Source organism: Peromyscus maniculatus, chromosome 10 (genome assembly GCF_049852395.1).
Source record: "Peromyscus maniculatus bairdii isolate BWxNUB_F1_BW_parent chromosome 10, HU_Pman_BW_mat_3.1, whole genome shotgun sequence".
NCBI classification, from domain to species: Eukaryota; Metazoa; Chordata; class Mammalia; order Rodentia; family Cricetidae; genus Peromyscus; species Peromyscus maniculatus.
In genome coordinates, this window is record NC_134861.1 from 81,660,910 (window position 1) to 81,688,822 (window position 27,913).

Genomic DNA, 27,913 nt, shown 5'->3' on the forward strand with positions numbered 1-27,913 from the left:
TGAGAGAAAAAGAGAGCAGGAGACTACAGAATAGGCATTGGTTTCTGGCAGCATACTAAGTGTGTGTGTGTGTGTGTGTGTGTGTGTGTGTGTGTGTGTGTGTGTAATTTTAATGCAAATAACATAGTTATAACATTGAATTGTTAAAATTAAAATCAATTAACTAAAAGATAATATCATAGTCAGGAAGTATGTTCAGCTCTTTTATTAGCAATGGTGAGCAAGCTTGCTATCCACCTCATAGCCTTCAGCTAAGCACCACAAATGTTTTGTTGACTGAGTAGAAATCCCAGAAATCATGTCTTGGAAGTGGGTCTCTCCTCTCACCTCTACCAGTCCCAGTGGATACAGCTAGAGAACAGTCCCAAGGGTAAGACTCTGCAGGGAACATTGGGGGAAGTAGAGGGGGTGGGAAGATTTTAAGAGCCAGAGGAGCAGGGAGTTCGTTGTAAGATTGTATCTCCTGGTGATATCAGAAGCTACACCCAGAAACTCTCACCAACACCACTGCCTAAACATGTACTGAACAGGGACAACACTAATAGACATGCCGAAGTGAACAGGGAAAGTCCATGAGGTCTCAAGAGAGCACAGAGCACAGAGAACTATAGACAACTGAGGACTACTGAGAGCAGGAGAAATAGTCTTCTCCAGGGAAGAGCACTCCACCTGTTTGTCCAATACTAACTAGTTAGCTCTGAAAATGTGTAAGTATCATTACACATATGGCAAAGGTTATATTTAGAAAAAAAATGTGTGTGTGTGTGTGTGTGTGTGTGTGTGTGTGTGTGTGCATAGATAGATAGATGCATGTAACAACTATTATTGAAAAAAGACATGAATTTGAAAGAATGAGGAGAGGTGTGGAGAGAGGAAACAGAAGGGAGAAATAACGTAATTACAATCTCAAAAATGAAGGAAAAATGGAAAAATTAACCTATCATTGCAACAATTTCTTTTTGAGACTATGGTCTCTCTATGTCGTGCTGACTAGGCTGGAATTCACTATGTGTACCAGGCTGGTTTTGAATTCACAGAGATGGTCCTATCTGCCTTTTGAGTACTAGGGTCAAAGGTGTGTGCCACTCTGCCTTGTATTAGCTTTTATTTACTTCTGCCATGCCTTTTGTTAGTAACAGCGCTTTACTTCTGTTAACTGCATTCTTTCCTTTTTTGGTTCTTTGTTGTTGTTGCTGCTGTTGTTTTGAGATAGGGCTTCTCTGTGTAACAGTCCTGGAACTCATTTTGTAGATCAGATTGGCCCTGAACTCACAGAGATCTGCCTGCCTCTGCCTCCTGAGTGCTGGGACCAAAGGTGTTGCCACCATGCCTGGGCTGCATTTCTTTTTTTTTTATTCATGGCTTCCCATGCTGCTGGAAGGACCAGTCTGTAACAGCTCACAAGCTGAAGGGGAGTCACGGAGTCAGCAGACTAATCACTCAATTGACTTTTCTATCTGAGGGAGTAAAACTTAGTTCTCTGGGGCCAATGAGCAGGACAAAACTTAACTCTCTGGGGCCAGCGAAAAAGGAAAATACACATGTGCGCGTGCGTGTACACACACTCACCTCCAACATGTCAGGATCTCACCTAGGGTACTGATGAATGGCAAGCCTTCAGCAGGTCAGAGAAACTGAAGAGGATTCAGAGTAGGTGAACTACTGGACAGACAAACAGACACATGAGGACTTTTCTGAGAGCCAAAGCTTAGTTCTTCATTTTATTATTCTTTGTGTTGTTTGTTCTTCTCTTTCTGTTCTATTCTTCTATGTGATGTTTCCTTTCTTCTGTGTCTCTTTGTTTTTCCCTTGCAGCTTACAAATCCTAGCAAAATCTTTCAAGCAATATAAAAATTACAATATGGTTACATTCTATTTTTAAGTAAAGACTACAATAAATACATGCAAAAGACAACATGTTTCCCATTTTCCTTACACGATTAAGCATTTTACATATCACAGGTAAAAAACAAATCATCCCCAAGAACCCACACTCAGTTAAACATTCATCTTTTAGACTTCTCACAGATCAGGAGCCTTTCAGCCATAACAGTTTAATAGGCAATAGTTTTTATAATTGCCAGAAAAAACAGGTTACTAGTTTCACTTTTCATATTTCAGAGTCCAGTCCAATTACCTTAACTAACCATCCAATTCGTTGTTTCCTAGTTACATGAAGTCATTACTTAAAGCTTTGTTTTAGCTATGATGTACACCAAAACCCACGAACACATTTCCCCTTATCAAAAAGAACTTGAGCTAACTCCTGGGACTCGACTGTTTTCCTTAATTATTAACCTAAACCATAGTCTATATGGCTCCTCAAATAAAACTTGTAAGTCTTGTCTGCATGACACTTCCTTGTTCTTATTTTCTATCCTCTGCAGTCCCTGCTTTATCAGTGGCAGGGGGCAACACTATAATCTAACCTTTACCTATACTAATTTTCCCACTAAACTAACATCTATCATAATTCCTTACTATATTTGTTAGAAACCCTTAATCATCAAAATTCTATTTAAACTAACACTGTTTGCTGATGTCTTTCTGTAGGCTGTGAATGTGTGTTGCTCTGACTTGGTTGATAAATAAAATGCTGATTGGCCAGTAGCCAGGCAGTAAGTATAGTATAGGAGGGATAAGCAGAGAGAAGGATTCTGGGAACAGGAAGGCTGAATTAGGAGTCACCAGCCAGACATACTGGTAAACCATGAGCCATGTGGCAAGATATAGATTTATAGAAATGGGTTAATTTAAGATGTAAGATCTAGCCGGGTGGTGGTGGCGCATGCCTTTAATCCCAGCACTAGGGAGGCAGAGGCAGGCGGATCTCTGTGAGTTCGAAGCCAGCCTGGTCTCCAAAGCTAGTTCCAGGAAAGGCGCAAAGCTACACAGAGAAACCCTGTCTCGAAAAACAAAACAAAACAAAAAAAGATGTAAGATCTAGCTAGCAAGAAGCCTGAGCCATTAGGCCATCCAGTTCATAAATAATATAAGCCTCTGTGTGTTTACTTGGGTCCGAGCAGCTGCGGGACTGGCAGGTGAGAGAGATTTGTCCTGACCACCAGCAGGATGGGACACAAGAAATCTTCTAGCTACAACTGTTATTGTATAAAATCACTGCTTCAGTTAAACAGCACAGCTTAAGAGGAGATTATCTTCATAATAATCCACAGGTAAAAATGCCCAGTAGAATGGGATATTTCCAAGAGATGATCACACTACATTAAGGGCAGTGGGGATCTCCCCACACCATTCACACCATGCCAGATACCAGAGAAAGATGGCAGCAGCAAACCTGCAAAGACACAGCAGTAGCAAGAGACATCCTGGAGCTGAAGCCCTCAGGGCCTTGCCTATCCAAGATTCACCTATCAGTGCCTTGCCTCCTGGTGGGCCAACTCCTGAAGCTCAATTGCCACCAAGTGTTCCTCTGTCATGGCTACTGGCATTTCTGCTTTACCATTTTTCTCATATCTGCTTACTGTATTTTTTTTTTAAGATTTATTTATTTATAATGTATACAGCATGTATGACTGCAGGCCAGAAGGGGGCACCAGATCTCACAGATAGTTGTGAGCCACCATGTGGTTGCTGGGAATTGAACTCAGGACCTCTGGAAAGGCAGTCAATGCTCTTAACCTCTGAGCCATCTCTCCAATCCTGCTTATCATACTGTTAATGAAACACACCTTACAAGAAGAGCATACAACACTAGGTGTTCCTGCTAATAGTGTGTGTATATCATGTAATAGAAACCAAGAAACCTACACACACACACATATACACAGAGGGAGGGAGGGAGGGAGGAAGAGAGAGGGAGAGAGAGAGAGGGAGAGAGGGGAGAGGAAGACACAGACACACATAATATTTTTTGAGAGGGTGTTGAGACAGGGTTTCTCTGTGTAGTCCTGGCTGTTCTGTTACTCACTCTGTAGACCAGGCTGGCCTTGAACTTATAGAGATCCACCTGCCTCTGCCTTCCAAGTACTAGTATTAAAGACACATGCCACCATTCCTGGCTTAATGTACATAATCTTAAAGAAACCTGTGAGGACACAGGAAAAGACTAGCTAGTGGAATGACAATAACAACAGGAAAATAGGATTCTAGGAAGAAATCTGTAGCAAATTTATAAATATAGAAAACAATAAGGTGTGTTGAACAGAGAACAACGGGGAGAGAAATTTAATTCACCTAGATCACTTCAGTAGGAGATAAGAGTAAAGAGTTTGCTATCAACATGTGCAAAGTCTGTTTAAGGTTTAATTATTTCTTGAAAACTAAGGAGCTACTTGTATATCAGAGAGAAAAGTAAGTGATGACATCATTTTTCTGCTGTGATCACAGACTTTTCTGCTGGTTTTGGGCATGACAATATGGGTCCAGCAGAAAGGAGCCAGCTGGGAGGCTACCAACGTGAATGGTAAAAATGGAAAGGGCAGCAAAAAACGGCCTAAGAAGGACTAGCTTGGACGTTACTTTTGGATTGTTGTGAACAGAATCTCTCCAATAGTAGAAGGAAAGAACGCTTTATTCGGCTCACGTTTCGGCCAGATTTCAGCCCATCACGATGCAGAAGGAATGCGACAGGAGCAGCTCCCTGGAAGCGGGAATGTGTGCTGGCAGCTTTTCACATTTTGGCAGACCAAGAAACAGAAAGTTAGACTGGAAGTAGAGACTTGCTCTTAGTAACCAATTTCCATCAGAGAGGCACCATGTTTTCAAGCCTCCATGGCCTTGCCAAGGCCACAGGCTGGGAAATCAAATGTTCAAAGAGGAGCCAATAGAAGACATTTCACACCCAAATAAATCACAGCCTTTCATCTCGGGTCCACGAAAGCTCATTTATCTGTATGATTATGTACGTAGTACATATGTCTGAGAGGGATTCTCAGTTTTTATTGCTTACTCTGGCAAGGAGGGGGCCGAGTGAATCTGGTCAGTTTCAGGGACTTCATGAAGCTATTTTGAGTTGTTTACTTTCCTGCTTAAGGAGTGTCCCTGCAGGATGGAAACTGTTATACAATACCTCAAAGACACACCAAAGTGTGCCTCACCAATCTTCTTGATAATTCTGAGTCTAGTCAAATTGACAATACAGTCACCATAGATTGATGTAGTTGTACCAGGAAGCACCTGACACTTGAATGTCTTTCTACTGTGGTTGTTATTACTACTGTTGTTGTTATTACTACTATTTGCTGTGGGATGGTCTGTATGTCAAATTACTCTGATTGGTCAATAAATAAAACACTGATTGGCCAGTGGCTAGGCAGGAAGTATAAACGGGACTAACAGAGAGGAGAAAAGAAAGAACAGGAAGGTGGAAGGAGTCACTGCCAGCTGCTGCCATGACAAGCAGCATGTGAAGACACCGGTAAGCCACAAGCCACGTGGCAAGGTATAGATTTATGGAAATGGATTAATTAAAGCTATAAGAACAGTTAGCAAGAAGCCTGCCTCGGCCATACAGTTTGTAAGCAATATAAGTCTCTGTGTTTACTTGGTTGGGTCTGAGCGGCTGTGGGACTGGCAGGTGACAAAGATTTGTCCTGACTGTGGGCAAGGCAGGAAAACTCTAGCTACAACTATTTGGGTTTTTTGTTGTTGTTTTTTCTTTTTTTTTTTTTAAACAATTCTTTCTTCCATCAGATACCAGTTGGGTATCCTTTAATTCAATTCAATTCTGACACACTCTTCTTGGAATGTTCAATCTCATAGGTATTTTTTTTCAATTTATTTATTTATTATGTACACAGAAGAGGGCACCAGATCTCATTACAGATGGTTATGAGCCACCATGTAGTTGCTGGGAATTGAACTCGGGACCTCGGGAAGAGCAGTCAGTGCTCTTAACCTCTAAGCCATTTCTCCAGCCCCTGTTGTTGTTTTTTTCAAGACACAGTTTCTCTGTGTAGTTTTGGTGCCTGTCCTGGATCATGCTCTGTAGACCAGGCTAGCCTCTAACTCACAGAGATCTGCCTGGTTCTGCCTCCCGAGTGCTGGGATCAAAGGCGTGTGCCACCACCGCCCAGCTACTACTACTTGGTTTGTTATTGGTTGTTTTTTTTTTTTTTTTTTTTTTCCAAGACAGGGTTTCTCTGTGTAGTTTTGGTGCCTGTCCTGAATCTTGCTCTGTAGACCAGTTTGGCCTTGAACTCAGAGATCTGCCTGAATGCTGGGATTAAAGGCGTGCGCCACCACCGCCAGAAAGCTACTTGTTTTTTTTAAGACAGAGTTTCCTTGTTGTAGCCCTGGATACCCTGAAACTTATTATGTAAACCAGGCTCTGACTCCTGAGTGCTGGCATTAAAGGCATGTACCGCCACAGCCAGTTTGTTATTTTAATTACTCTATGTAATGTATTACATGTATGTTTATTTCATTAATGATTATAAAACGGTGATGTCTTACTTGTCTGGTTCTTTGACAACGGGACATTTGCTTTACCAACTACTCATTTGGTGTCTCTGAGTTACAATTTGAATTGGAAAGTCAGGATAAATGTTATGAACCGCAGCATGCTAGCATATGCTAGCACTTGTGAGGTAGAGGCAGGAGAGTCATGGGATTCGGGACAGTCAAGTATAGACTTTTTGAGAAAGCGCCTTTCACAAGAAACAAAACAAAAACTGGTAAAGATGACTGGCTGGTTTTCTACCCCCATCCAAAGGGTTTTAATGAACTGCTGGAACTACAATGATTTCATGGCTTGAAGCGTCTTTTATAACTTTCATCTAATGCAACTTTATCTTTACAGCTGCTCAAAACATCCCAGGTTGACAACCGAGCCACTTTAACTCCTGATCCTTAGCTTTCCGGTATGACTAAATGTTCTACGCTACTATACATTTGCCTTTCCTTTAAATACTGATACTTTCTAAAGACTCAAACATAATCTTAGGGCAATACAATCTAACTAACTTTTTTCAACAAATCCACGCCTTTGATAGGTGTGTTGAGGACCAGTGAAACTGGCCAGGGCTAAGCCAAGTGAGAGGTGGTAGACGACAAACTTTAGAGAGAAGCGCACACTCTGACCTCATGGAAGACTTCTTTGAAAGCCCCCAGGAAACACACACAAGGAAGTCAAGACTTCCTGGGAGGAAGAGAACAGATCCTAAAGATATTCTTCATATCTAGGCCTAGAGCAAACAATATGTAAGGAGAAACAGTTACACGACACTCAATAAATAAAAGGACATTACGTAACAGCCTCGGATGCTGTCTCCCATTAATCACTCAAGGCCTACCAAGCGTTTCAGGTGGGAAATCTGCACCCCCCGAGGGTGCAGGGTAGGAAGCTTAGGGAGCAGAGCCGCAGACTCCACAGATCAAGTGCTCCTCTGCCCTTGGAAGGAGGGAGGTTCCCTGGACGTCCAGGCTGCGCGGGGCGGGGCGACGCGCCGAGGCCACGCCCCCCACGCTCCCCCACGCCCCGCTTCTTCCGCCCTCCCCCTGTGACGTTCGGCGAGAGGCACGGAGCGTAAACAGCGCAAGGCATTTCGGGAGCGGGATTGTTTCAGGCAGGAAGCAGGCTCCATTTTAGCGCCGCCCGCCGTCGCCATCCGTGTCTCTTCCCCACTCCTCCCCCTTGTCCCTGTGGTGGTGGCCGCGTCCCAACAGGAAGCCCGAAGCCCGGGGCCGCCCGGAGGCCGGAGGGAAAGGCGGGAAAGGAGGAGAAGGGGACGGGTGGCAGGGTGCGCGCCGGAGCCCAGGGGTGCGCAGGTCAGGTCGGAGCGCGCGGGCCCGCCGGACGGACGGACGGACTGACGGACGGACCCGTGCGCCTGCGGCCGCGGCTGCGGCGCCCGCGCGACTCGCGTCCCGGCAGTGGCGGCGGCGGCGGCGGAAGCCGGAGGGCAGCCATGGCGGCCGACAGCCGGGAGGAGAAAGGTGAGAGCGGAGGACGGGGACCCCCGGGGTGGGCGGCGGGCGAGGGGACCGAGGAGCCGCGGCCTGCGGGCGGGGCTGGACGGGGAGGGCCTCGCGGCGGGCGGGCGGGCGAGCGGGCGGTCGCGCAGGGACCCGCTCCCTGGGAGGCCTGGCCTGGCCTGGCGTCCTCGTCTCCATGGGGCCGAACACCTTGGCCTGGGCTTGGCTTCGGCCCCCGACTTCGCTCCGGACTTCACCCTGGTGTCGTCCCGGGAGCGGTTGCGGGAGAGGGCCTGCTCGGAGTTGCCTCCCCCCCTCCCACCTCCACCGGGCTTGTTTCCTGGTAGGATTATGCGGCTGTAATGCGTATTTTCTGAACTCTCTCTCTCTCTCTCTCTGGTTGACTTTTTCGAAAATAATGTCATAGTGAGCGTTGATAGGCTAGTGAGGAGGCTCCTTTAAAAAATGATAACGGGTGGGTTATTAATTTCGAGAAATAGCTGGAAGTAACTTCTAACCGCTCTCTCCTAGATAAGCAAATATGTAATTCCTCAGGCACTCACTTTAGAAAGGAAGATGCTAGGAAACAGTAACACGCCCCCCTCCCCCATACAGCCCAAAGCCAGAAGTACAGTGTATAACTCTTAAAACGTACAACCAGGAATACCTAGGTGTAGGTTATAAGAGGCTTGGTAAAATGGAAGAACTTAAGTTGATAAAATGTCATTTCTTCTGAAAGAATGACTTTCCTGAGACCACAGATGGCAGTGTAGGCTCCAGATCAGTACTTTGCTGGAGAGTGGTCTAGATTGGATTTTGCCTTGAGATATTTCTCAGCTCTTGGGCTACCGTGGCAGTCTTGTGATAGTATAATGAAAATATACCACAATTGCTGCCCTGTGTTTCTCAAGTCTCTGTGTGGCTCATTAATTTGGGATGGAGATTTGTTCAATTAGATTAAACTTTCTCTTTTTTCTGATCTACGCGTCAATAGTGTATGCTTCAATAAATTGCTTTAGGATAAAGATGGGCTTTGGAAGTGGAATGAGTGAGAATATATTTATGATAATGCTTTTGTCATAAGCAGTGCTTGTTTTGTTTTTGAGACAGGGTTTCTTTGTAGCGGCTGGTTGTTCTGGAACTGACTCTGTAGACCAGACTGGCCTTGAACTCAGAGATCTACCTGCCTCTGATCCCTGAGTGCTGGGATTAAAGGCTTAAGTAATTCTTCATCTACTATTTGCATTTTTATTTTCTATCCTTCAACTAACACCTTAGAATTGCTCCTGAGACATCTTGAAGGAATCTGAACAAAGAATTCTGTTAGTGAATAAAGGAAGCCAGTTTTTTATTATAGTAAAGTCAGTTTTAAGAAGATCTTAAGGTCATTTTATCAACAGTTAAAGATTCATTCAAACCTTGGTTGTCAGGATAAGATTTATGACTTTGAAGTATATGACTTCCAGTGGCTCCCCTGTTATTAGGCAATGTGAACCAAACACAAAAGCAAAAAAATCCTCCATTGTCCATGTATTGTCTCTTAAAGTGAACATAACTTAGAAAGGAGTAATGCAAAATGAAGAAAAGTAATGATCATTTAGCTTTAGAAATGGACTTAATAGTGAAGATAAGGTCCAAACACTTTATTGTTGAGAAGTAGTGGTATCACTTGTCACCAGTGCTTAGAATTATTGGAAATGGTTTTTTAAAACTTAATTTTTTGCCGGGCGGCGGTGGCGCACGCCTTTAATCTCAGCACTCGGGAGGCAGAGCCAGGCGGATCCCTGTGAGTTCGAGGCCAGCCTGGGCTACCAAGTGAGTTCCAGGAAAGGCGCAAAGCTACACAGAAAAACCCGGTCTCGAAAAACCAAAAAAAAAAAAAACAAAACAAAAAACTTAATTTTTCTAACTGATTTATTTAAATTTCTTGGCTCCAGTGAGTCTTTTTACAGTTACAATACAGATTATCTATTCTGTACAAACAGCTGGGAGTCTGCGGGAGGTGTTCAGTGTCATTTGACCATTGTCAGACACCGGCCAATTAGAGGCAAAACGAGAATCTTCAATAAGTAACATTTTAACAAGGAAAATGGAGAATGTTAAATACCATATTATATATTTAATAAGAAATAAGAACCTTAGTCATATCAAAAGTTAAGCTTTTAATAAATTCTACATTTTAGAAGTTCTTAATTAAAAAGTCTCAGTTGGCAGAAAATTGCAACTCCTGTGTCTTAGTCACAGAATGAATTTTAAAGAGAGTCTTAGGAATTCTTAATTTATTGGGCTTTGTAATAAACACATTAGTTCCTATAATTCATCAATGAGTCCTCTATACTTGGACAAATTACCAGGTTGACGATTTGTCCACACAGTAAAGTTGAAACATCAGAGTTGATCATTTTGTGGGTTTTTTTTGTTTGTTTGTCGGGTTTTGTTTTTTTGATGATGTTGAGAAACAAAGTGCCCTGTGTGTGTCAGATAAGTACTCTACTACTAAACCACATCCCCAGCTCTTCATTTTTCTGTAGGATGAAGAAATGCACATCTTTTCTGTTAAAGTAACATTTTGCATGAATTTTATTTGAGTTCCTACAGTATAGTCTACAAAGAACAGTTAACCCAAACTGTATATGAATTTTCACTTTTGCAAGTAACTTTCTACATTTCTAAATCTAGGCTTCAAGGGGGCAAAGGGTATGCTTGTCTTGTTTATAAGTGTCTCTTAAAGTAACTGTCCTATGTCTTAAATATTTACATGGTTGAACTTCATGAATAACTGAGCATGAGCAGTATAAAGTTCAGAGCTGAGTTTTAGTTATACACATAAATATATACAGGCTACTGTGGACATAGATACACATACATACTCTTATATACATGTTGTGGTCATCAGTATTGTGAACTAGTTACCTGAAGAAGGGCTCTGTAAAACAGTTTGAGTTTGGTACACATACCCCTTCCCCATTTTGGGTCTTGTTTTGGTTTACCTGTAGTAAAAGTAAGTGGAAAATTAAGATACTATCTTTAGGTGTCAAATGATGATATGGAGGGTGGAAAATATGATTGGAAGGGTTCTCCAAGTCTCTGGACATTACTTAGAAGAATGGTAGTTTGCAGGCTGGAAGAATGGCTCAGCAGCTAAGTATACTTGGTAGCTCTTGGAAGGACTCTATCTAGTTTTGAGTTTCCAAGAACCCACATACCAGCTTACAACTGTCCTTAATTCCATCCAGTTCCAGGATCTGAAGTTTGACCTTTACCACCAGGCTTCATGGTGCACATACATAAATGTAGGCAAAACACTTAGATGTATTTAGAAGGATGGTGGTTTTTAATGACTAAAATATATTTGAGGAATTATCCTGATGTAAATGTACTTTGCATGATAACAAAAAGTGAGATAGCAGGACATTTACCTCACTGAAACTGTGTTAAAGTGAGTTGAAGAAAAATGAGTGAACTTCCTTACCTGGGTTTGAAAATGTGTATTTAACATCTCAGGTTTTTGTTTTTTTTTTTTTTTTAACTCTTGATCAGGTGATGAACGCTGAAATAAATAGTATTTTGTGTTTTTTGACCAACAGTCTAATGTGGTCAAATTGTGTTACCCCAATCTCTCTGAAGTTAAGGTTTATGACCTTTTTATGTAGAGTTGAGATTTTAGTTAAGTCACTTAAATTCTTTGGATTTTGTTTCAGAATTCTTCTTACAAAACATAACTAAGGCTAGGCTACTTTGAAAATCCTGCTCCTATTTCTATCTAAAACCCCACAAGAAGCAGAATTAAAGATGAAAATAAGGCTCTAAGAACAGTGATTCCTGTTTTTTTTTTTTTTTTGTTTGTTTAGTTTTTTACTTTGTTTTGCCTCCTACACCTAGAAATCCATGCTTTTACCTGAAACTCAATTTGCTAGTGGTTTGGCTAACTGATTTTCATATATGAAAGGTAATGTAAATAGAAAACATTTGCAGATTTTCTATAGAGAAGTCATTAACTTGTTTTTTAAAGTGTTGTGTTTCTTTTCCTTTTTTTAAATTGAGGCAACATTTAAAAGTAAGGCTGTCCTAAGTAAAATTTGGGTTTGCAAATGTGGTTGAAAACTTGCAGAATATGATAACAATACTTGGGTTTTTTGTTAGCAGTCAGTCCATTGGGATTGTCCTTGGTCCCATACTTTTACAATGTATAGTCATATACCCTCCATCAATATTTGAGTCAATGAATTGCTTGCATGGTGTGATCCCACGGGATTATATTGCTTAACAGTGTACTTAGTCAATGAGGGCAAGTTATTTACAAGATTACAAAAACCTTCTAGGGATTGCTGCACATCTCTCAGAATGTAGTCTTGTTGATACACAACTGTATAAACCCAGACAGAACTTCGATTCACCTCAGCCTCAATGCCAGTTGAACTGAATGAATCTTTAGTCTAGTTGAAGATCCCTTGCTGCAGTATTACTAAGTTGCGAGCATATATTCATACTAGGATAAGGCAGATAAAGTACTGCTAACACAAGAAGCAACAGTATTGTCTTTAGAGATACCAGTATGGCCTGTGTTTAGACAGTATTAGTTAATAGTTTCATTACCATAAACCCAGAGCACCTCATGCAAAGCCTTGACATGTTACTTCTCTGTTTCAACAGAAGATTGCCAAGACTGCTCCAGCTGGTTGTTTTCAGGTGAGAATATGGGCCCCCAATGATGAATAGTCCTTTTTTTTTAAAGTGGGTTTTTATGTTAAATATTTGGCCCTTTTTAAAACAAAGCATTCAGTAACTCTTCTGTTGACCCTTTGCCTTTGAGTGGGTTTGAACCTTAGTTCTAAGTAGAAATACTATTGAATGAAATCATTATTTTGTTGAGCTAATTTTAATTGCACTGCTCACCTTTTTAAATAACATTTTGTGATAGTTTAATTTTGAAACAGATGCTTTAAAATGATTTTAGGTCTAGTTTTCTATGTAGACATCCAAGGGAAACTGTTTTAATCCCACAGAAATTAGGATTCTTCAGTACATGAATTGTATGGCCATAGAATTTTTAAGCTGGTATTCACCAACCTGTTTTACTGTTAACTGTTCTTAGGTGAGGCTGTTGCTGTGGTCTTACTATGAAGTAACTATACACATGATATATGCATATATGTATGTAAGAAAGGGCTTCTTAAACTTTTATCACTAGTGACCCCTTGATTAAAGAATTCTTGTGTGGCCCTGGATATATAAACATACAGAATAAATATATGTCAAACATTTATGGATAATAATCATAATGTAATTTCACTTTTAAAGACAAAAACAAATTTGCATACTAATGAGAAAAGCTATGATCTCTTTAGTTTTACATAAAGAATTAAACCTTGAGTGAGTGATACTAGAGGTGGTTGAATACTTAATGCCATTTTGCATAAATCTGTACTGCAGAAGTATGTTTAGAGTGGTTTCAGACATTGTTGGAAATCCTTTGCTGATCCCAAGCCAAGCTTCACTTAACAATTGTTGTGATATGCAAATCATCAAGTCAAACAGCAGTTGTAAAAGTCAGATATTCTAATACAATCTAAAGGTACATTGGATATTCACATGTTGAGAAGTGACTATAGGAAAACATCTTCATTTTCTACAAGAAAACCATTATATTTCTACATGATCATAAATTTTTGAGTGTAGACTAAAAGACCTCAGTTCATTTGTGTTGTGGGATGGTACACACAGTGCAGAGTATGCATGTTATATGTTCAGAACCAAGGTACAGTAAATTCTTGGTGTAATATAGTAAGTGCTGTGATAAATGGTTCAAATTCATTTTGACTTTGAGTTAATTTTTGGTTGTTATGCATTTCTTTTTACTGGTGTCAGATCTCACCACCTCACATTGTTAACAGGTTGAAACCCACAGTTCAAAGTGCTGTGTGGTATAATGTTAAAAACATCAGGACAAAGTGATGGAAAATTTATTTAAAGAAAGTTGTCCTAAAATTAATATATTTTTTAAAGATTTATTATATATACAGTGTTCTGCCTGTGCTCCAGAAGAGGACACCAGATCTCATTATTGACTGTGAAATACCATGTGGTTGCTGGGAATTGAACTCAGAACCTCAGGAAGATCAGCCAGTGCTCTTAACCTCTGAGCCATCTCTCCAGCCCTAGATATTTTATTTTTTAATTTCATTGGAGAGAGTTATTTTCTTACCCCCAAATGACAGAGATGATTATTGTCTTTAAGGGCAATAACATGACATTTTTAATATTTCCTTTCTTTATAACTAATTCATTTTAAGTTGAAAAATGAAATGTATACAAAGTATACTTTTTATAACCAAGAAGGAACTCACCAGAGGAATCAGCTTACATTATTTTATAATATCTACTATTAAGGTTATTTACTAGTTTTAAAAACCTCTTGCCCTCATATATTTCTCCCAGCAGTGAAGAAGTGTGCTTCCTCTCCCCGAACCTGGGTAGGCTTTTATCAGTTGTCTCAAAATAAAATACTGATGGTATTGCTGGGGTTTGCCCACTTTTCTGTGTTGGGATATAACACTGAGAGCTCTAACCCACACTGGAGCTGCCATAAAGGAGAGTGACTATAGAAAAAGACCAAGAAGCCCTAGTTACTTTGGGTTTTCTCAGCTTGTTCTTTAGCCAAAAGTATTTGAGCCATTCTTAAGACCCTTAGCCTCAGCTAGCATCAGACTCCAAACTTCTGAGAGACCCCAGTTGATGACCCAGAAACATGAGCAATAATGAAAAAATGATTGTTACTACCTTACAACATCATGTCTCAGGGTAATATCTTCAGATAATTGGGACCTGTATGTACTTACTGAATAGATTCTATGCTCTGAACCAGATTATAAATATGTTAAGAGCCCGAAATGTTACACTATTAAAGGATCGAGGTGAGCTGGGCAGTGGTGGTGCACACCTTTAATCCCAGCACTCAAGAGGCAGAGGCAGATGAATCTGCAAATTTGAGGACAGCCTGGTCTACATATGAGTTCTAGGATAGCCAAGGCTACACAGAGAAACTCTGTCTTGAGGGGGAAAAAAGAAAGAAAGAAAAAAAAAGGGTTGAGATGGGCAAGGTTTAAGATCTCACTGTGGTAAGGAAAGGTTTTATAGGTTGAACCACTCATTAGGAGTTTAAGTCTCCTTTCCCCAATGATTATTTGTGGTTTTTTGATTGGCATGCAAAATATTAAATAACATGACATTTTCAAGCATGGTATGTTTTATTAGATTCTTCTCCCCTTGTATCTTTTCTACCTCATTGCTCCCCATAGCCCTCTCTTATATACCACATTATGTTTTAAATTTTTTTTTTTGTATTGTGTGTTTGTTAATGTCTGGTTAGAAGTGAAAAAATTAGAGCTAAGAAAGACTTGATTTTCTGGTTCATAGTTATAGAATTATCTAATCTGAATTTCTTCATCTCCTAGTTTCCTGTACATCTTATTTCAATTAATATATTAGTGGTTTCAGTGATAGGGAAGATAAAATGTGGTTATTTATACCAGGGAATAGTAAAATATTTTATTAAGGGTTAGATACGCTTTGTGAGCCACAACAATTCTTGGTTACATATCTGCCAACTTTGATAAGACTGTATACTTAGCTTATTTGTTACAGACTTAGTACTAATAAAACTATACTCATCGAGGAATATTAGTTTTCTGTATTAAGTGAATTTTAAATATTGCTGGATATATAGAGCCAAGGCTTTAGGCACATTAATTTGAAATTCATACTACTTTTAAAATATTTTACATTCGTATTGTGTCCTGTTCTCCATCTAATTGTAGATTTTGAAAGCTTGAACTCCAGACATATATCCACCTGCACACTATATAAGCACTTTTGGTCAGCTTTTCTTTTTCTTTTTTTGAGATAGGGTTTCTATGGGTAGCCTTGGAAACTTGCTCTGTAAACAAGGCTGGCCTTGAATTCACAGAGATCTACCTGCTTCTGCCTCCCGAGTGCTGGGATTAAAGGCATGGCCACCACTGCCTTTAATCCACTGATTTCTGTGTTTTGTTTTGTTTTGTTTTTAAAGATTATTTTATGTGTAGTAGTATTTTTACCTGTGTGGATATCTGTGTACTGTGTGCCTGCCCAGTGCCTTTTGAGGTGAGAAGAGGGCATCAGATACCCTGGGACTGGAGTCAAGGATGGTTGTAAGCTGCCCTGTGGGTTCTGGGAACCAAATGCTGGTCCTCTGCAAGAACGAGTGCTTTTAGCCACTTAGGCACCTCTCTAGCCCTGAGCTTCTAATTCTTTATGCCTTCTTTATTTCATATGGTCATATAAGTGAAAGTGCTAACATGTTAGCACTAAGATGTTTTGTTAAGTAGGCATTGGATAGTATGGAAAAGTTTGTAGACATTTTCTGAAATAGCAGTCAGTACCAGAATTTGAAATTGTTAAAAACTTTACACTGTAAAATTGCTTTTTATAAGGAATTATGATGTAGGTGTAAATTTTAAATTAATTTGTGTATTTTTTGTTTTTATATTAAAATTTAGCACATGAGGTGTAATGCTGGGTTTTTTTGGGGGTTATTTCACATTGAAATTAGTTATTTCATGAAAAGATTTGCCTATTTTCACTGATCTACCTATAGTTTTTCACTATTTTCTAGGAATGTATTTCATCCTTTAAAAACTAGTTGATGCCACTTTAAACTAATAAAAGAACTTTAAGTAGGTAATTATTAAACGTCTTCCAAATTTGGATGATTTTGAACAAGCTTGGTTTAGGTTTTTAAATTTATATGTATGAGTGTTTTTATGTCTGTGCACCTCGTGTGCATGATGCTCACAAAGCAGAAGATGGTGTTGGATCCCCTGGAACTGGAGCTAAGGATGATTGTGAGCCACCTTGTAGGTTCTGGAAACCAAACCCAGGTCCTCTGCAAGAACAGCACATGCTCTTAACCACTGAATTATGTCTCCAGCCCTTAATCCATTTATATATTTTTTAAAAGTTAATTTAGAGTCTAATGATGGTACTGCCATTCCGATCTTTGAAGGATCTTTATGTGAAAACACATCTAGATTATATGTTCCTTTTATCCAATATACTTTGATTTTCACTAATAGTAAATGAAGAAATATGACTCGTTTCTTCATTTTAGAAAAGTGGTGAAGTACAGATAAATATTCATAGTACCCAGAGAAGTCAGTCATCATTCCAATAACAGATTGACTTTTCTAATTTTTCATAAATGGAAAGAAGCAGTTTTGTTTTCTGTGTAACTTTTCTTCACTTTTTCTTGCTTGTGGTAACTGTTACAGGTATCTTCATTCCTGATTCTTTTCCTCTAATTATTAACCTCATTGTGCTTCCAGTGGGCTTTGTTGTTTACTGTAATGATTTCATCAGGTTTTATGACTATAATTCCTTACCATCGTAAATTTTCAAAGTTAGTTTTTAACTTTCTTTTTATTCTTTGTGTCTTTCACATCATGAATCTTGATCCCATTCATTTCCCTTCCCTTTGTATCTGCCCTTGCAACCCCTCCCACACACACAATAAAGTAAAATTGAGGGGAAAAAAATCCCATCATGGAAGTGGTGTGACACAGTAAGTGGCAGTAAACCCTTTTATCCATGTCTTTACGTGCAAGTGTTCATTACAGAGAGTCGTGATCTGGGCTGAGGCCTCTGCTTTCTGCTGCACTGTCAATGCTGGGCCCTCAATGGGACTCCTCTTGGATAGCCTGATGTTGCCCTGTGTGTCCTGGAGATCCTGCAGCCCTGGATCTGCCCTTCACATGCTCCAGCAGATCATAGATGGGTGTGGATGCCACACATAATCCTGGTTCTGGGCCTGGGTAGTTGCAGGGTTGGTCAGCCCCTCAGCTTTCCCCCATCCTCACTACCAGGGTGAGCTCTCCAGTGTTGCCCTAGGCTAGTTCATCCCTTGCAGTCATGAGCAAGGGACAGGGTCAGTTCTGTTTTCATGCCCTCAGGGTCTGCTCTTCCACAGCTACACCATCTGGGCCAGCTCTATGTCCAGGTGAGGTGCAGGATTCTCTCCCAAGGGCTGCAGCTGGTAAAGGGGGTGGTCATCTTTCACTTTTCTTTTACCACCATCTGGCAGATGAGGGGTGTGTGGCCAGCTATCCCACCCTCACACTCGGACCAATTCACCCATGCCTCGGCCAACAGGGTCAGCACTGCCCATGCGAGGAGCAGCAAACATTTTTATACTAGAAGATTTATTATTTGCCATGAGCTAGATAGAGTTGCCTTTCTGAACAAGTGAATCTCTTTCATTATTAGCAGGATGCAGAGTTTTGTACCACAACATTTATTTTGCTATGTAGCCCAGTCTGATATGGAGTTTGAGAACCCTCTGCTTAGTCTCAGTAGTTTTTATTCTTAAAACTATTTTAATGATAATTTCAGATAAATAAAGTGGTTATAGAAGTAGTACACAGACTTTTTGTATACTCCCAACTGCATTCTGTACATACTACCATTTGTCACATTTATGTTTGTGTTCTCATTTTCTCTCTGGCATTCACTCTCCTTTCAAGTTGATCTGTCTTCAAGGAATATGTGGGTATATGCTTGCAGGCCTGTATTTTTTTCTCTCAACTATTTATTTGCTGTGGGTGTGATACATCTTTGCCCCTAAGTACTTAATTTCCTTAAGCATATTACAAAAAAAAAATCACAAAATTAAGACTTAGTCTCATGTGGATTTCACCTATTTCCCCAGTTAACCTTGGATATGGCTATCTTTGTCTGTCTTGTTTCCTGTATCATGAAGTAAGAGTGTGTGTGTGTGTGTGTGTGTGTGTCATAGACATTCAGATTTTGTACTTTTGGATATATATATCACAAAACTACTACTCTGTTCTAAGTGAGCCATATTTAGAGTTTTTGTGATGATAATCTGTGTTCTCTTGGTGATTCAGCTGTGGTGTGTACCATCTTTTCATACCTTATATGGTATACTTCTGGTTTGCTAGTTGAAAACTATATGCGGATTCTTTAATGAGCTCAATCCTTAACTAAAACCTTGAGGGTTATGGACACTCTTAATTACTGAAAATAAATGATTGTTAGTAAGTACAAAAAATAAATGATTAATAATACTGATTTTTTCCCCCCCAATTTTTAAATGTGTTTGCAGATGGGGAGCTTAATGTTTTAGATGATATTTTGACTGAAGTACCAGAACAGGATGATGAACTGTATAATCCAGAGAGTGAACAGGATAAAAATGAGAAAAAAGGTAAGAGTTGTATTATTTTTGTTAAAATTCACAGTTTAACCAGGCGGTGGTGGCGCACGCCTTTAATCCCAGCACTTGGGCGGCAAAGCCAGGTGGATCTCTGAGTTGGAGGCCAGCCTGGACTACAGAGCGAGATCTGGGACAGGCTCCAAAGCTACATAGAGAAACCCTGTCTCCAGGGCGGGGGAATCACAGTTTAAATAAAGAAGATTCAATCATATATTACACACACACACACACACCCCCCCCCCCCCCCGTTTCCTCGGTGTAGTTGTAGTTTTGGAGCCTGTCCTGGAACTCGCTCTGTAGACCAGGCTAGCCTTGAACTCACAGATCTGCCTACCTCTGCCTCCCAAGTGATGGGATTAAAGGCATTAAACGAGTGTGGCACCACTGCCCAGCAGGAGATTCAATTTCTTAAGAAAAATCTCTGCTTTTGTACTTGTACCTTGGCATTTAGTACCAAAAGCCCATAATAAACTTTGCATAACAGACAACCCCAATCAGTATGAATATAAATACTTTTTAAAAACAAGAGGCTGGCCAGTCAGTGGTGGCACACTCCTTGAATCCCAGCACTCGGGAGGCAGAGGCAGGTGAATCTCTGAGTTGAGGCCAGCCTGGCCTACAGTGTGAGATCCAGGAAAGGCTCAAAGCTACACTGAGAAACCCTGTCTCGAAAAACCAAAACAAACAAACAAAACAAGAGGCTCGAAAGATGGTTTGGCATTTAAGAGTACTTGTTTGTGCAGAGGACCAGGGTTCAGTTCCCAGCACTCCCATGGCAGTTCACAATTACATGGATCCAGCACCTGCTTCTGATCTCTGGGCCACATACATACATTCAGGCAAACACATAAAGTAATAAAAATAACGTTTAAAATCTTTCAAATAATGGGCTTTTAGTTCAGCAGTTGGAAAGCTGTTTTGTTTAAATTTGTTCTAGAGTTAAAATATTTTAGGAAATATTGTAAAGAAATGAGATTTCCTATTTATTTTTATATTGTTTTTTCCTATATCTGATGGATATATATTATTTGTAAATCTGGTGAAATTAATGATGTGTAGTACTAATACTTTTACCTTTTTAAATTGTATTTTAAAGGATCAAAAAGAAAAAGTGAACGAATGGAATCTACTGACAGCAAGCGACAGAAGCCTTCCATCCATTCACGGCAGTTGATTTCCAAGCCACTGAGCTCATCTGTTAGCAATAATAAAAGAATAGTTAGTACAAAAGGAAAGTCGGTTACAGAATATAAAAATGAGGAATATCAAAGATCTGAAAGGAACAAGCGTCTAGATGCTGATCGAAAAATTCGTCTCTCAAGTAGTTCTTCTAGAGAACCTTACAAGACTCAACCAGAAAAAGCTTGTCTACGGAAAAGGGATTCTGAAAGAAGGGCCAAGTCTCCTACACCAGATGGTTCTGAGGTAGTAAATGTTATTGCAGATAATAAAGCAGGTTTTTTGAGGCTTTAGAACTTTATTCATCTTGACCTTGTCTGTTAATGACTGCTGATTCCCTTTTTCTTTAAACATCAGAGAATTGGGCTTGAAGTTGATAGACGTGCAAGCAGATCCAGCCAATCCTCAAAGGAAGAAGTAAACTCTGAAGAATATGGCTCTGACCATGAGACGGGGAGCAGTGGTTCTTCTGATGATCAGGGCAACAATACTGAGAATGAGGAGGAAGGAGTGGAAGAAGATGTAGAGGAAGATGAAGAGGTAGACGAAGATGCAGAAGATGATGAGGAAGTGGATGAAGATGCAGAGGAGGAGGAAGAGGAGGATGAAGAGGAAGAAGAGGAAGAGGAGGAAGAAGAGGAAGAATATGAACAGGACGAGAGAGATCAGAAGGAAGAGGGAAATGACTATGACACCCGGAGTGAAGCCAGTGATTCTGGTTCTGAGTCTGTTTCCTTCACAGATGGGTCTGTCCGATCTGGTTCAGGAACAGATGGATCAGGTACTGTTTGTTTATTTTGTGGGTTTTTTTGTTTGTTTGTTTTAAATACCAGAGGGTTTGTCCTCCCCTTTGGCGGGACTTGGGGGTTCTTTTGTCATCTTTTATATTTAGTTACCTTTCCCTGAATGTCAAGTAATACATTTTAATAATTTTGAGTAAAATTTACAAATTATTAAGATGTTTCCTGGCTGTGAATTTAGTATGAATTTGTGTGAGTTCATGTTTCTTTATATGAAAGTATATTTCAGGCTTTGATTTTATAGGTTCTTAATATTTACATCATTGACAGCAGCTTGTTCAGATATATATGCATCTGGTATAAATTCACATGGAATCTTTCCACTAGTTACTAGGACATTTTCATGGTAGAATGCCCCTACGTTTCTATCATGTTGCAAGAGAGCAAAAATAACTGACTGAGATATCCTGTAGAGAGGGCTGAGGTGTGAAAAAGAATATAAATATTTTGTAGAAAAATTATGTAAGAGACATTAGGTTATCTCTTTAATACTACCTTTCCTTTATGCTTACTTGGTTGGTTAATCTGAAATAAAACATAAGTCCACTCACAAGGCCAAGGTGCCCTTCTGAAGGAAGATTCAGAGGTAACAGTAAAAAGAGGTGCTTATAGTATCATGGGCATTTCTTGTAGGATGCTGCTATCTGATTAGATATACTACCTAATTGAAATAATAGTCTGTATTACAGAATTTTACCATTAGTAGGTCATTGTAAGTAAATAATAATGATGTAGTTAGTATAAATGACAGTAATTGACCACCTGCTTTGTAGTGATTGGCAACTGGAGTGCTTTAACCTTGTTCACTTGAGGAGGAGGAGTAGTGAGGATTTAAGCACTTTTTTTTTTTTTTTTGGTTTTTCGAGACATGGTTTCTCTATGTAGCTTTGGAGCCTGTCCTGGAACTTGCTCTGCAGCCCAGTTTGGCCTCGAATTCACAGAGATCTGCCTGCCTCTGCCTCCCCAGTGCCGGGATTAAAGGCGTGCACCACCGCCTGGTGTACTTTTCTTATAGTTCTTTCTACACAGACCTTACCTGGTTTAGACATGTTTTTGAGAGAAGTCTTTTAAAGAAGTATTTAAACAAATAGATGATAGTTGGATTTGATGTAAAAAGCTACAGTTTGTTCCATCATTTTACAAACTAATGGACTGTATTTTTTTCATTCTCTATAATGGATAGGGAGTATAAGTCAATTGGCAAGGTGAGTGTAGTACTATAAGCCTTAGGCACTTGGGAAGGTAAGGCAGGAATATTGTGGGTTTGAGGCCAGCCTGGTCTATGTTTAAGACTGCCTCAAAAGCAAAACCAAAATAAGTTGCTAATGCGAAGAATCTTCAATTCTGGAGACAGAGGAAATTTTGTTACAGGAATTGTATGTTTTGGGTATTGAATCAAATATGGGGTTTACTGAAATGATTAGGACCTGAAACGTTTTTCATTTTTAATAAAGTTCTTACATGAATCTGTTAGTGTGGTAAAGTACTTCATATTTTTTTAATGGAGAATATATTCCAAATTATCATTTTACAACAAATCCATAATTTTTATTAATAGATTGTTAATGTGACATCTACTTAAGACACTATACATAGGTAATTTATATGTTATAAATTATATATATAATTATATATGGACACATACACACACATTCCTCAAAAGAAAAAAAATGGTGTTAGTATGGAACTTTCTGATTTGGATATGCCAGTTTTTGAATATTAGGGACCACATTTAAGTTCAGTATCACTAGTTTTCTAGATTCCATTTCAGTTTCTCCAGTTTACCTTTTCTCAGAATTTTTAGTAATGTATAAAATAATTCACTGGTCGATTTAAAAGCTTTTTTTTTTCTTTTTGATGTCCATGTACTTAAAAATAGTGGAAGTTATTTATATAGTATGCTGAAAATTCCTTTGCTGTTTCATATACTAATGCCAGGTTTGTTATGCTATAAATTCAGTTGGGCAAGATCTGTTTTTCTTTTCCCTATATTATCTCTGTGAGGGATTTTAGCTACAAGAGATGTCTTACTCATTTGGGCTAAAGAATTTGTAAAGTTTTTACTTTTGAAATGTTCAGGGAAGAAAATTTAAGCATATCAAGCTTTGAAAAAAAATGTAACAGTAATCATTTTTAAAGAAAACCCACCAAAACATTTACCAGTTCTGGAATGATGGCCTCGTTTTCGAGTTCTTGGTGTCGTTGCTCAAGAACTGCCAGAATGTCCTTGCTTTATACGTTGAAAGTACCACGGGCAATCTGCACACTTGTTAGGGTGCATCCTGATGAGTACTAGTGCTTTCAACAACAACAACACATCTGTAAAATATCTTTCGTTTACTCAGGAAGAACGGAGCACAAGTATTGTATTCTTTAGCTTGAAGGCCTGCCTTTCAAGTTGTGTCTTACTACTGAAGAACTGGAATCTCAGCATTGCTTGGTTCGGGGGGGGGGGGTGTTTGTTTAAGTAGGTAACTGACATTACATAGTATTATATAGTAGGGTATTGTATGTCTGACCACTACATTCTTTTTCCGCTTTCCATTGTTGTTGGTTTTTGTTTGTGTTTTTTAAGATATTTTATCCTTATATTCCTTATCTTCCAGTTAAAGGGATTAATCATTGTATGCTTACAATGGCAAGAGGCACGAGAGCTTAATTCTGTTTCTCCTCATATATATATTTATAAATTTCCGAATTAAGCTCAATGTAGTGGGGAATCAGTTTTTAGTTATGTCCATATATGTATTTTTTAGTCGGAATGCTTTGTGTTCTGATTTTGCATACATCACAATAGACTTCTGAGGAAGATGGTAGTATAGTTCAAACAAGCAACAGGACTCAATACAGCACTCCATGGTACATACAAAATACACATTAAATTTTATTGAAGAAAATTATATTTGCTTTACAAATTTCCCTCTCTTGTGGAAAACTTTTTTCATAAAGCAATTAAGTAAGTACTTGACTTCTTTTATATTCATGTGTTTTTATTGTTTGAGATGTGTGACAGGGTCAAATATACTTTTTTTTAGCAGTATTGTTTGAAATGAGACAGTGAAGAAGTTAAGCAATGAGAAGATGAAGAACCATGATTAATGTTTAAGATCTGGATAACAAGATGAGATCCAGGACAAGTTCTCATTTGAAGTGCCTATTAGAGCTTCTTTTGTACTGTGATACTTTAAAAACTTGTCTGGATTTATTTATTTATTTATTTATTTTTAGATGAGAAAAAGAAGGAAAGAAAGAGAGCTCGAGGCATATCACCTATTGTTTTTGATAGAAGTGGCAGTTCTGCATCAGAGTCATATGCAGGTAATCCCATTTAATTTTAAGATCATAGATGACTGATTGTAACCTGCTGTAGAAAGTGTGGAGGTTGTAGTTTTAGTGTGAACTGTTGATGTCCATTAGTAACTGAATTTTGGCATGTTCAATGTAATAATTCTAGAGGAAACTTAAGCTTTTTCTTATTTTAATCCTGTTCTGTTACTGCTTCAGTGGAATTTTCAATTTTCACTTTTTTTTTTCTCTTGGAAGATGATGATTCAGTGACTAGTTTTCTGAGTGGGAAACTGTTCAAATATACCAAAAAAGAAAAAAAAAAAGAAAAGAAAAAATTCGAACAACCCCAAAACAAAACACTCGTACACATTGAGAAATATTTTTTGTGTGTGTGGGTGCGCCAGGAAGAATTAATTTGTCTTGAATGAGAATTTTATGTGACAAGACTGTAGAAATTTTGTCTTCATCTATTAAAGCTCAATCTGAACAAATGTACTTTGGCTAAATACAGGTTCAGAAAAGAAGCATGAGAAATTATCATCTTCCGTTCGTGCTGTCCGAAAAGGTATCATTTAAATTTGAAATTGTTTTCATTGCATGCTCCATAAAGTCATTATTTTACCTTATTGGTTCTCCATCAATAGTTGGTTTTAATGTGGTCATGTTCCGATATATCATGTTAAGGAGAAAGCATTATAAACTTAAAGAGAAAATTCCGTGTTTGGGGTCTGCTTTTTATTGCCTATTTTTTCCAATAATTTTAGACATCTTGGTATATCTTAGTTTCTAGACGTAATTATTGGTATATTCACACATTTGGACATGTGTTTAACAGCATAATAGTCTATGATCAATCTTTAGATAAATCTGATAAAAGTTTGTAGAACTTGAAACCATGGTAATACTTAAGCCTGGGTCTGATATACCGGAACATCGCTGGGTGAGGCTGCCCTGCACAGTGCTGGTTCTTTCTCCTTAGCTTTACTTTATTCTGTTGTGCCTGAGCTTTCTAGGCTGATTGGGTGACTAGAGTTTTTACAGTTTAGCTGGGTTTGGAGGGCTAGTTAGTATAGTTGGACACCTATGTGTTATAATGTCCATGGTTAATGAAACCGAATTTCTTTTTTTCAGATCAAACCAGTAAACTCAAATATGTCCTTCAGGATGCAAGATTTTTCCTCATAAAGAGTAACAACCATGAGAATGTGTCTCTTGCCAAAGCTAAGGTATTAGCATTAGCCCTATTGAAATAGTACCAATCCTGAAATGTTAAAGTGTGATGATCAATGAAAACTACCTCCAGTAGTAGCATAAGATGCTTTGAATTTCACAGTTGCTACTCTAGATCTGGTTTGTGATGAGAAAGGGCACCTGGTAGAGATGTGAATTTACCCTTTTCTTTTTTTGGTTTTTCGAGACAGGGTTTCTCTGTGTAGCTTTGCGCCTTTCCTGGAATTCACTTGGTAGCCCAGGCTGGCCTCGAACTCACAGAGATCCCTGCCTCTGCCTCCCGAGTGCCAGGATTAAAGGCGTGTGCCACCACCGCCTGGCCTTTTCTCTTATTCTAGAAACCATAGTACAGTGTTGAGGATTGTATTATTTATATTGTAATAGATGTGTTTCTGTTAATATTTCTTTCTAAATCCAGCCATTAATATATTTAATGTCACTTGGATTTAGAAAGAAGGGGGAACCATAGCTCTAAAGGTCCACCCGAGACTTTACCAAAAGGATTATCAGTTGCTGGAGGATACTGAAGAAGTACAGTACATTTATGTTTTACACCAGTTACTGTATTTTCAAATTCTTAAATTGCATAACATTTTCAACCGATTATCAGAATGTTCACATTTCTAACCATATTTCAGTCAATATTAATAGTGTTTCTAACTTGGGTTAATGATTGCACATAAAACTTGTATTTAATTTCATACAAGTTTTAATAATTATCTTATTAAATAGTAATTATTAATAGTAATCTTTGCATTATTTCTATAGGGTGTATGGTCCACATTACCTGTAAATGAGAAGAAATTAAATCTTGCATTCAGATCTGCAAGGAGTGTTATCTTAATATTTTCTGTCAGAGAAAGTGGAAAATTTCAAGGTAAGCATAAATTTTTGTTATTTTGGACATATAACAATAATATTACAGCAATGATTAAATTATTTTGTGATACTATGGTTTCCTTAGGTTTTGCCAGACTGTCTTCAGAATCACATCATGGTGGATCTCCTATACACTGGGTGCTTCCTGCAGGAATGAGTGCTAAAATGCTTGGAGGCGTCTTTAAAATTGACTGGATTTGCAGGTAAATTACACACACTAGTATAGAGAAAGTTGGCATGTTTTGAACGGCAACTGGTTGGGAAGTGTTAAAATTCTGTAGTAGTTTGATTAAGGTAGATTTTTCATGGCATGTTCATATCGTTACATACAACATTAAATATCTGAAATTGTGCTTGCTAGGCAAGCGCTCTACCACTGAGCTAAATTCCCTACCCCATGAGTTCTGTTTTATACACATTGACTCTGTTGGAATTTAAAGGAATTAGAAGTGTTACAAATAAGGAAACTGAGCATGATGGCACACGTCTGTAACATCAACATATCAGAGTGAGCAGAGGCAGGAGGATCACTGAGTTAAAAGCCAGGGTAAATTTCATATTAAGTCAGGACTCAAGAAACCCAATGAAGAGAGAAAATGCTGTTTCTGGTTTTATTCCATGAAGTTGTAGGAATGAATCCAATAGTTCTGTGAAAGAAGAGCCAAAAGGTGAAGAACAGTGGTGCGACCCAGCCAGGACTTAGGGAAGCCAAGTGGGAATATTGTAGGTCACTTTTGAATAGAACACCCAGAAAGGATGCAAATTCTTTGAAGATTTGAGTTTTTGTTTTAAAATAATATTTTTTTCTTGTTGTTGATTGAATTTTGGATTTTTTTTTTTTTTTTTTTGGCTTTTCAAGACAGGGTTTCTCTGTGTAGCTTTGCGCCTTTCCTGGAACTCACTTGGTAGCCCAGCCTGGCCTCGAACTCACAGAGATCCGCCTGCCTCTGCCTTCCGAGTGCTGGGATTAAAGGCATGAATCACCACTGCCCGGCAAATTTTGTTATTTTGAGATAGGGTCTTTTTATATAGCCTTGCCTATCCTATAACTCAATATGTAGAGCCAGGCTGGCCTCAAACTCACAGAGATTTTCCTGCCTCTGCATTGCAAGTGCTGGGATTAAAGATATGCACCACCACACCTCTTTAATGTGTAGGTGCCTACAGTCTAGAAGAGCTTCAGTTCCCCTGCAGCTTGAATTACAGGTAGCTGTGCACACACACTGTAGGTGCTGGGAACTTGAATTCTGAATGTCTCTATACTTGGCTGTTTCTCCAGCCCACAAATCATATTTTAGGATCAGTTTCTATAGCAAAAGCTGAAAGGCTTTTACGTTTTGTTAAATAAGAAATTAGTTAAGTGAAGTATGTTTTGTCTCATATACAACAT

General features: G+C 39.0%; 2 protein-coding genes across 13 annotated transcripts in view; one reads left to right on the forward strand and one right to left on the reverse strand.

Annotated features, from left to right (window-relative positions):
• Window positions 1–1,690: 1,690 nt before the first annotated feature.
• LOC121820939 (uncharacterized) lies at window positions 1,691–9,734 on the reverse strand. 6 transcript variants are annotated; one of them, XM_076546539.1, is made up of 4 exons: window positions 7,257–9,734; window positions 7,045–7,148; window positions 4,547–4,629; window positions 1,691–1,835 (listed from the first exon to the last, which is right to left on the reverse strand). In XM_076546539.1, exon 1 carries the CDS (start codon window positions 8,301–8,303, stop codon window positions 7,338–7,340), a length of 966 nt encoding a protein of 321 aa, XP_076402654.1. In that variant the 5' UTR covers window positions 8,304–9,734; the 3' UTR covers window positions 1,691–1,835; window positions 4,547–4,629; window positions 7,045–7,148; window positions 7,257–7,337. The 6 variants fall into 6 exon arrangements, with proteins under 6 accessions (XP_076402654.1, XP_076402657.1, XP_076402655.1 ...); XM_076546542.1 differs by having other exon boundaries at window positions 4,483–4,629; XM_076546540.1 differs by having other exon boundaries at window positions 4,547–4,668.
• The window catches only part of Ythdc1 (YTH N6-methyladenosine RNA binding protein C1), a 32,211-nt gene continuing 12,062 nt past the window's right edge, over window positions 7,765–27,913 (forward strand). For 2 of the 7 annotated variants that reach the window (XM_076546536.1, XM_076546530.1), the window contains exons 1-10: window positions 7,793–7,899; window positions 12,532–12,567; window positions 19,037–19,138; window positions 20,244–20,572; window positions 20,684–21,107; window positions 24,355–24,444; window positions 24,926–24,979; window positions 25,546–25,640; window positions 26,413–26,521; window positions 26,609–26,726. In XM_076546536.1, coding sequence (XP_076402651.1) covers window positions 7,872–7,899; window positions 12,532–12,567; window positions 19,037–19,138; window positions 20,244–20,572; window positions 20,684–21,107; window positions 24,355–24,444; window positions 24,926–24,979; window positions 25,546–25,640; window positions 26,413–26,521; window positions 26,609–26,726 — 1,385 coding nt within the window. In that variant the 5' untranslated portion in view covers window positions 7,793–7,871. Of the gene's footprint in view, window positions 7,900–12,531; window positions 12,568–19,036; window positions 19,139–20,243; window positions 20,573–20,683; window positions 21,108–24,354; window positions 24,445–24,925; window positions 24,980–25,545; window positions 25,641–26,412; window positions 26,522–26,608; window positions 26,727–27,913 lie in introns of all 7 variants that reach the window. The other 5 variants (XM_076546531.1, XM_076546533.1, XM_076546532.1 and 2 more) reach the window with 3 other exon arrangements.

Coding starts and splice junctions, on each gene's coding strand:
- LOC121820939 (XM_076546537.1), bottom strand. CDS start 8,303: ATGACATTATTTTCGAAAAAGTCAACCAGAGAGAGAGAGAGAGAGAGT.